At 33.5% G+C, this 10015-nt stretch overlaps 1 protein-coding gene and 1 long non-coding RNA gene across 2 annotated transcripts; one reads left to right on the top strand and one right to left on the bottom strand.

The window, feature by feature from the left end:
- Positions 1-314: 314 nt before the first annotated feature.
- On the top strand, positions 315-2848 carry LOC148627737 (uncharacterized). Its single transcript, XM_088577705.1, has 3 exons — positions 315-508; positions 860-931; positions 2365-2848. Exons 1-3 carry the CDS (start codon positions 349-351, stop codon positions 2832-2834), a joined length of 702 nt encoding a protein of 233 aa, XP_088433831.1. The 5' UTR covers positions 315-348; the 3' UTR covers positions 2835-2848.
- LOC148627738 (uncharacterized) lies at positions 1794-6856 on the bottom strand. The gene is made up of 2 exons (XR_015921404.1): positions 6697-6856; positions 1794-2223 (listed from the first exon to the last, which is right to left on the bottom strand). It is a non-coding gene; the product is annotated as an uncharacterized LOC148627738 (long non-coding RNA).
- Between the last annotated feature and the right edge of the window lie 3159 nt (positions 6857-10015).

The raw sequence follows: 10015 nt of genomic DNA on the forward strand, positions 1-10015 counted from the left end.
AATGAGAAGTGGGGGTGCACGGGTGTTATCTCAGTCCACGTACTAATTGCGATTTCCCTATCGAACAGGTGTTAGATTCTTAATATTTTTCCTGGTTATCTGCGAATTGCTGACGTAATATTCGACTAATAAAGCAAGAAAATAGGGTTGTTTTCATGTTCACACAAAAAGCTAGGTTTTTACTAATAGACTGTAAAAACTTATGCTGTACAAACAACACTATTATGAGGGTTGTCATGGTCGTCATACCTTAGAAAATAAAATACAGATGCAATACGCTTATGTAACTTCTTTCCCTTAAATTAGTACAACCATTCCGAATTATTAGATATCTTATCAGAATTGACAATGGTTTCGATTGGATATGTGGTATGTCTTTTGTTACTTTCTGGTGCTATGGGGAAAAATAAACGCTTGCTTTTGAACGATCAAGACGCCATTTTGTCACAGATCTCCACTCTACAGAAAGAACTGGCAGCTTTAAAAACAGATGTCCACGGCTGTACAGGTACGATTGGCGCATGAACTCCACGTGGCATATATTACCTTATACAAAAACGTGTACATATCATTACGCTTATTCACACTATTCTTTACAACTACGCGATTGAATGGGGGAAGAAATCGGGGAAGCTTCATAACTATTAAGTTTGATGCCATGTTTGCTGAATTTTAAACAGTATTCCATAAACTTTGAAAAGGTAGTTGCTGATTGGGGTTGCATTTTTAGTCGGTAACCTTTATACTCATTTGTAAACTATTTCTGATTTCATCTAATGCCCGAAGCCTACTAGAAAGGAAGGGAATTAAATTGGTACGCAAAACACCACGATTACTTAATGCTGCGTCTTTATTTTAGGTGGAACAACATATATTCGATGGGGAAGAAAGGACTGCCCGGGGATTAATGGAACAGAATTAATTTATACAGGTATTTGATAGTTGTATAGCGGCGATAGGAATGTCTTCACTTATTCATTTTTATCTCATTTTGTATTATTTTTGGTGAATTCAACAATGGTGCCAAACCTACTGACTGGAGCAGAATTTTTGGTAACCTATTATATTTTTATCAATGATGTCAAAAAACAAAATTAAGGTTCGGTTTGAAAATCATGGGTACTAGTGCTTACTGTATTTATTAATGTCCGAGTTGCTCATTTCCTCTTATTTGTGTGTGTTTGCTTTTTCGTCTGTTTCTGTATTATATGTATATTTCCGTTTAACTTTGCTGTATGTACTTGTCATTTGGATTATGATTTTTGAAGAAGCCTTTTCGTGCTAATTTTCTAGGTACGTTCAGTTAGCACTTCAGTGAGGAAAATGCTTACACGTTTCCGTAAAAACCTGGAACAGTTTCAACCAAATTACCGGCAGATATTGCACTTTCCTCGCAGAAGTACCAATTAATCCTACTCTGAAAATTTATATGAATGAATCTAGAAAATACACTTACTCATTATGATCGTAAAGGGTGTATGACTTTCTGTTCTGGAATAAATTGCCTTCAGGCGAAGGAGAGGTTCCAGAAAGGGGTTTCAAGCTATTATTATTATTATTTGTTTTATTTTTTTTCTTAAATACTGTGGTCGCGCACGCGGGAGTTTGTTAGTCCGATCCACGGTCGAGTCTTACAAGCAATAGTTAGTTTAATTGTGTAAAGTATGTATATCTAACCGGATTGGTGTTATTTTGCATTAGATGTTCAATTAAGTTTGGATCTTCTTCTTTCGTGTTCGATACTCTAGCAACTGAAGACAGCGCAACTGTACTTTTTGAATGGGAAAACTTCATTTTAAAAAGCTAGCGTTTTATTGATACATATATAATTTGTTGGAGAGGCGGTATACTGTTTTACCTGTGTACGTCATTCTGTAAAACATTTATTTCGTAACAAAATTATCAGCTTCTAAAAATCACAGATTGTTGGTCTTTTATACAAAGCTTTATATGGAAATACTGTATCGTGGGGTGCGTTCTCGTACTCGTATGCCATTTACTTCCTGTTCGCCCCCCCCCAAAAAAACATGAATTATCCATATACAGTGATAATATATATTTTTTCTCGTCTACTATAAATCACAGGTTGTTTATATATTGTACTAAGCTTTCTTTAAGGCTGCTGTTTTGTGGGATGCGTTATCGTACTTCTCGTATGACATCTACTTCCTGTTTGTCGATTGGAGAGGTGACGGATCTGTTCGATAGACCAAACGTTATGTTCTGAAATGTACAAAATACCTACTACAAGACGTATAACCACAATTATTCAGTCATTTGTGTGACGAAAAACGCAAAAACTGCTTACTGTTGTCTGCAACTAAATATAAAGTTGACACATTCTGTATATTTGTTTTTTCAAAGGTATCACAGCAGGGGGGCATTTCGAAGAGAAGGGTAATGGGGGAAACATTTTATGCCTACCACATGATCCTATACCTTATGGGAAGACCATCCGTCCAACAGCATCTGATGACTATGCTCATGTGAATGGTGCCGAGTATGAATTTACGACCGGTAGCATTGCAACTAATGATGATGTTCCATGTGCAGTCTGCAGCGTTCAGTCATCTAGTTCAGTTTTGATGGTTCCTGCAAAAAATGTTTGCCCATCAGGATGGAAAATCCAGTATAGTGGTCTTCTGGTAGGGCAATTTCATGGACATTCCTCTAGAGAGTTTTTGTGTTTAGATGGAAATGCACAATATTTCGAGGGAACGCGACAAAACCGAAATGGTTTGTTATTTTATCCTGCAGTTGCAATTTGTGGAAGTCTTCCCTGTCCACCCTACGTGAATATGGAGCATTTATCATGTGCAGTATGTGCAAAATAAAGATGATTACCTTCTAGGGTATTTTTATTTCTGCAACACCGAAATTTAGCAAAACCATAGTACTGAGTCTAGTTTGGGGGGTTTTATTCAAATCTATGATGATATATCAGTCACGGATCTATGGGACGCCGTTTTTTTTTTTAGCTTATCTGGCCGTAGGCCACGTGAGCTATTGCCATCACTTGGCGTCCGTTGTCGTCGTCGTCGTTAACAATTTCTCCAAACATCTTCTCTGAATCTACTCAATAGATTTGCATGAAACTTATAATGATTGTTCCTTATAGTATCTTGCACAAAATGACACTTTGGATTTTTGATAGGTTGAAAAACATGGCCGCCGTTACTAAAAAAAGAACATAGGGGTCAGACAGCAGATTTTTGCATATATCTCCAATCCCGTTAGCTTAAGCCAAATTCTGATATGGATAAAAATTATTCAGCATGATGAGATCAATCTGTGGTCAAAGTTTGGTGGAAATCTGTTGACCCATGTTAGAGTTATTGCCCCCCTTTTTTTTTTTTTTTTTTTTTTTTTGCTGTTTTTGACGTTATAACTTTCACAAATTTTCTTCTCAGAAGCTACTTCACAGAATTCATGAAAGTTGATATTCTTGTTTTTTCAGGGTATCCTTAACAAAATGACGTTTTGATTTTTGATCGGTTAAAAATATGGCGACCGTTACTAAAAATAGAACATAGTGATCAGACACAGATTTTTGCATATACATGTATCACCAAAATCGTTAGGTATAGCCAAATTCTGACATGTGTAGAAGTATTCAGCATAATGAGATCTGTCTGTTGTCAAATTTTAGTGAACATCTGTTGACCGATGTTAGAGTTGTTGTCCTTTTTGGATGTTTTTGTTTTTTTTTTGCTGTTAAAATGTTACTTTCAAAAATCTTCTTCTCTGAAACTACTATACAATTCAATGAAAGTTGGTAATCTATTATTGTTTTTAGGGTATCTGCACAAACAATTGATAAAAAACATGGCCATCGTTACTAAAAATAGAACATAGCGATCGGACAGTAGTTTTGTGCATATATTCCAAAAACCTTTAGTTTTGGCTAATATCTTTCATTTGCTGAAATGATCCTTATTATAAGGCCTACAAAAGTCTCCAGGGATCAAAGTTGTCTGTCGACTCCATGTAAGAGTTATTGCCCTTGAGATGAGAAAAATGATGGTTTTTTTTTACAGTTTTCAGCTAATATCTTGAAAACTATGATAGACAGAATAAGACTTTCGATTGCTGAAACTATTCTTATTTACTGATATCAAGAACTACATTACGATATCAAAACCTTTTTTTTTAAACTACGAAAATTTCGGTTTACTGATATCATAGATTAGAATATGAAATAAACAGAAAAATGCGGATCCGGGAACTTTGAAAGGGTGAATCAAATAAATAGGAAGTCTAAGCTATTATCGATCAAATTTTGCACACAAGATGGAGAACATTTTCAATATTTTTCAAAACAAAAACGGGGTTTTAACCGCTGGAATACTTCCTTTTGGATCCGCAAATAATGTATCATAAAATAACACTATAACAATAAAGTTGGAAAAGATAGCACTTTTCGTATATCCGTTACACCCTTCATTTCGTGCATTATAAAGCTAGGACATCGTTGCTTTTAGCAGATAATTCGACTGTCTTTGTGGAAATAAACCACTAAAATCTCAAAAAAATCTTTCGTAACACAGCGTTAGCTATATAACCATTTGCACGATAAAAGTGACGCCGACCTTCAGCTGGCTGTTCCTATACTTGCAGCCGAAAAGCAAAGTCAATAAAATGGCGACGTCAATCTGCAAAAGTCACGTGACACATGACCCCAGAATGGCGATATTTTTCACTGCCAAAACATGCACTGAAAATCGAATCGTTACAGCTTCATCGATTACATCGGCAAAAGACCAGCGCCCTATATAGCCTAGCTGGTCGAGTGGTCTAGGGGGCTGGACTTTGTGCAGGCGGTGAACATTGCCATAGATGTCACAGCGGTACGAGTACGAGTCTCGCGGAGGGAACGACCAAAAATTTGCATCGCTAATTTGACCGTTCTAACATCGTTGGGAATTTTTCAGACCTTTCTATACGTTTACATATCTTCCCTGTATCAATTTGATCCGATGGAGCAGTGTAGCGAATAGAGTCGTCACATTCTGAGACGTATATATACAATAATTTTAAATACATTTATAAACAGAAACATGTAGGAGTACATTTTTTACTTCAAAATTCACTGCCATGAAATCAATTTGGTACATATGGGACTGTAAGGGTTCTACTTAGGTTTGTTCTCATACAAACTAAAAATAACAAAAATATTGTTGCAATTTTCATTTCCAGGATTTAGAACACAGAAAAATTTAAATATATTCCATATTAATTTTGTCTGGCAACAAGTTATCAGGAAAAGATCTGTCAGTAGTAAGTATTAAATGTCTATGGCTAAATGTACTTGGAGGAAAAAATAGAACACCCTACCTTGCTTCAGACTGTTATCACACCATTCCGTGAGTCTAAATTTTTAATCATTGCCATAACATAATAAAAAAAATGGAAAATACAAGTACTGTGCATGTATTTGAAATAATATTTATCTAAAAAGTAAGTTTGATGAATCTATAGTTCTACTATTTGTTGCTGAAATAATGTTAGGGTTCAGTCTGATAGATTTGATATATTGTCAAAACTTGGTAAGTATATATTTGGCTGAAATACATTTAGACATAAAGAATTGGTGAACTACCATCTTATAAATAAATAAACTTTAAAAATTATAGTAATTATTACAAGTGTTCATTTTTCTTTCCCCAGTGATTTTTTTAGATAATAAAAATCCTTGCTAACTTTAATATATTGAGTGAAAATACTTTGTTCTTTTCATAAATTTTATTTCAATGAAAAATATTACACTATTTCATTATTAAAACAGTGAGATCACTTATTCAAAATAGAATTGTTTTTGTAATAATTTAAAGGATTGAAAGCAAAAAAAATGTACCAGCATATCACCTTACTTTTTAGAACAAGAATTATAATTTATATAACCAGAAGGTATAGCACACTGTATTTTCACTTGTAGCCTAATTTCATTATAAGAGGGTTTCATTTGAATATGACATTTTGATGTTTAGCAAAACAAATATCACTTCTTCCTTACCTATGAAAATTAATAACCAATTTAATACAATAAACTCGTCCAAATATTTGACAAAATACAATATGTAATATTTTTTTAAGAATGAAGGATTTTTATGAATTTTTTTTAAACAAATACCAGAATTAAATAAATGTACAAATAAGAATAAAATACAGGTATATGTGTGGAAAAAATATTTCCAAATATCCAAAGCTCTAATGAGTGAAATAGGTATTTTCATAGAATTTCATTTCTATATTTAAAAAAATCATTGGTGAAAGAGAATTAGAATGACTATTTTTTATAGATATATATAGCTACACTCACAAATTAATAATTCATTATTTGTTCTTTAAAATAATGTATGCAAAGATTTTTATAGTATATTTCAAACTCCTTGATGTATGTGAGCAGAAAGAATAAAGACACTAAAATTATGGGCCATTCTGACTTGGTTGGGGCAACCTAATTTGCATTTTGGGGAAATATATGTGTATACGTGGTGTATACTGATGATAAGAATGAGTGTTTACACCATGATGCTAAACACAATGTTCGCTGTTTCAACGTATAGATTGTGTGTTACAAAATCCGAGAGAAGTTTCTTTCATACGCGTGGAAAAGGGGGGAGGGCTAAAACCATTTCATGACTAATCCCATCAAAATTAATGCACAACAAGATATGTCAGGGTGGCATATCTCACCTGAATAAACATGTTCTGGTCCCAATTTTACCATTTACTGTGCGTATCAACAAGTATTTTGACAGCGACGTGCACATGTCATTTCTGTGGTCTCAAAAGTTTGCAAACAAACGGTGATCCTATCCTGGTTCCCGGGACTCCGTTCCAGGTATTAGATACTAACAATACACTCTAATGAATATATGTGTAACATACTGAATATTGCGGTCGGAAACCAGTCTACGGTGATCCCGACTTTGAAACAGTTAATCCCCTTAGATAGTCATAGATCATTGGTCAATCTACAGAGAAAACCCCTCTTTAATTATGACGTGTTAAATGCCATTCTGTCAGCTTTTTCATTGGGTAACAAAGTAAACAAGGGAAATCTCGTTTTCCGAGAGAGTGATTTTATTTCGATCTCATCGCTCATTGGTCCAATGAATTTACTCCAAAAATAGATGTAAACAAACATCAACAATTCTTTTCATAAATTTTACTTGAAATAACCGTTTTAGTTTTTTAATTATTAATACTTTAAATGATTTTCTGAGGTATACAAGACTTAAAAATTTCGCGCCGTATTTAAAGCGCCCCCAATCGGGGTTATCTTCCCATTGTTCAGTGCAGATTTGATCAAAGGAATTCGGGGTCACGGAGGTACTTTGCTGTTGGGCTGTTGGTTTAATTTTCATTTTCGTGCTAACATATATACCCAATACTGTTAGACCCAGTTTGCACTCATATGGGGTATATGTAATAAATGACGGGCAGAAGGGGTTTCTTAACGCCATTGGCAAGCATTCGGGGTATCTCACGGACGGTGTAAAGCATCAAAGCGTTTACACAGACGTTACGCACGCTATTCCGGCACATTCGGTAACATCAGAATTCGACGTTTGTCGACACTTTTCGTTTCTTGCTTGCTTGTTTATTGAAACACGTGTACAATAAAGCAAAATATACAATATTTTTTAATTGGTAGCAATTATTTAAAGAGGGAACATAACAACTTTCTCCTGCGATAAGTTAAAATGTGCATTTTGATATACATGTATGATTTTATGTTACAAATACCAATAGAAGAATTTGGACCTTTCACAACTTAGTATTTCGATTGAAAGAGCTTTCTATCCATCTGAAAATCGGGCTTTCATCGTCACCCATTAGATAGTTGATTGATTTTCTTTTCATTTGCTCATTTTCCAAAATTAAAAAAATGTTTATGACTCCCTTTTCTGCATTCATTTTATCTATTAGCATTCTGCTTTTCTATACATTTCTAAAGTTCTGTCAACACTATTTTTCGTTTCAGACATTCTACTCCGATCGAATTCCTATAAACTATAAGAATTTATTCCATTCTTTTTTTGGTTTATTCTTTCGTTTGTTAATAACACAAAATTCAGATACTCTTAGTCTTTTTATATCCCTTTGATTTCGATTTTTTTTTGTCTCTTAATTTCAGTTGCATATTTTCTATACTTGTAATTGCAGAGACAAGTATAAGTGTCTAGTTCTTGTTATCTAAAGCGAAAAATATTTCCGTTTCATTTCCCCATTTCCCGATCGATGAAAAACGCTCCAAACGTTCAAAAAGTGAAAGTTCGACAAATCGCTAGACATTTGTTTTGTTCGAATTTTATCCGTTTTAAACGGTTTAAACCGTAAAAATGAAATATGTGTATTCCTAAGTGTATGTACAATTACAAAGTATTATTATTTCATAGAATAAATTGCCAATTGATTGTAGAATTGTGTTGGAGCATGACATTTATTCAACGAACCCGGAAAATATTGACATCTGACATTTCGCTAGACATTTTCAAAAAGACGTAACTTTTTTGTTTGTAATGAAAATATTATCAAATGTCGACGTAGAATTGCTGAAAGTATGTACATTTTTAGGAAATATTAATCGGAAAAGAATATTGTGTAAATAAGTTCTTACATTAATAACAGAATTTGATTACTGAACACTTTTAGAAATCTGACCATTTACCAACACTTTCATTTTTGCATTGAATATTTGTATGCCTAAAATTAAGCCAATTTCGATAATTATCTCTAAAGGAACATATGATATTATTCTTCCATGCAAAGTTTGGCGAATTTCGTACCCTCTGCAATAGCGTAATTCACTATTTTAGCTTTTTTGAACCTGCACTGTGTTACACCTGACATGCGGAATTTTGACGTTTTTTTACGGATTTTTGGAAAGCTTAATGAATTATAAAGGATTAGAAGCACCATTTGTGACAAATATTCAGAACTTATTATTTGTCCTGATTCCAACAGTATACAGCTTTCACATAATCACAGTTTTGATTGTTTACAATAGTCATTTATAGTTTAGATAGGTGTGTTTTTTTCAACAAATGTCTAGCGATTTGTTAAAATAAAAACATCTACAGCTTTATTATATACTTTTTTGAAAGACAATCGGCAGACTTAATAATTATTTTATATTTTTATAATTATTTTTCAAAATAACAAATAAAAACTTTTGCTCCCCATTTATTGATGTAAGTAGATATTTAGTAACATATGTTAATTGATATTTATCAACATACGCATAGTTCAATTATTGATATCAATAAATGGAGGAGTTTTCTAGACAATGCAAACACATTCAAGATAAAATGTATGTATGTTCAAATTTGCTCTTCAATCTGCGTCCATACTCCCCCCCTCGGCAATACCTGTCTGTGTCCACACTCGTTCTTGAACAATATTCTGAATTTAATTACATATTTTTTTACGATTGTACACTTAATCCTTACTGCTATTTCCATACTGATGAATGCCGCAATACATTAACAAGCTACCTTATAAAATACGCAAGCGCATTTGTCATATACATGAGTCAATATTTCAGATACATAAGTGCAATAGTCAGATACATTTGTCGACTTGTCAGATACACGAGTACACTTGTCAGATATACATTAAGTCTATAGATGAATAAGTCTGTTTCTACATGATATGAAACGGTCAAAAACTCTCAACGTATATATATGTTCCGGATAATACTTGTTCCCAATGGAAACAATAACATATTAATTTTTGTTCTGGAGAACTTCTGTCATATAATACCTTTTCCATCAGCACTATATTTGTTCCAGCGATTAAATGGATATTTATATTAATTAATGAACAAATGTTCCTGGTGAAACTGTGATTTAAATTTTGACTCCTGGATGAAAAGTCTAAATCAAATAGGTGTTTTGAAGGATTTTCTATTACTTTTAAAAGTGTGTATTTTGAGTTAGCAGTATTGACAGGACAAGTGTGCACAATTCTAGTATTTTGCAATAGCCAACATGGAGGCTCATGAATG

This window comes from Perna viridis, chromosome 1 (assembly GCF_037379345.1).
Source record: "Perna viridis isolate PV_CMFRI_1.1 ecotype Kerala chromosome 1, ASM3737934v1, whole genome shotgun sequence".
NCBI classification, from domain to species: Eukaryota; Metazoa; Mollusca; class Bivalvia; order Mytilida; family Mytilidae; genus Perna; species Perna viridis.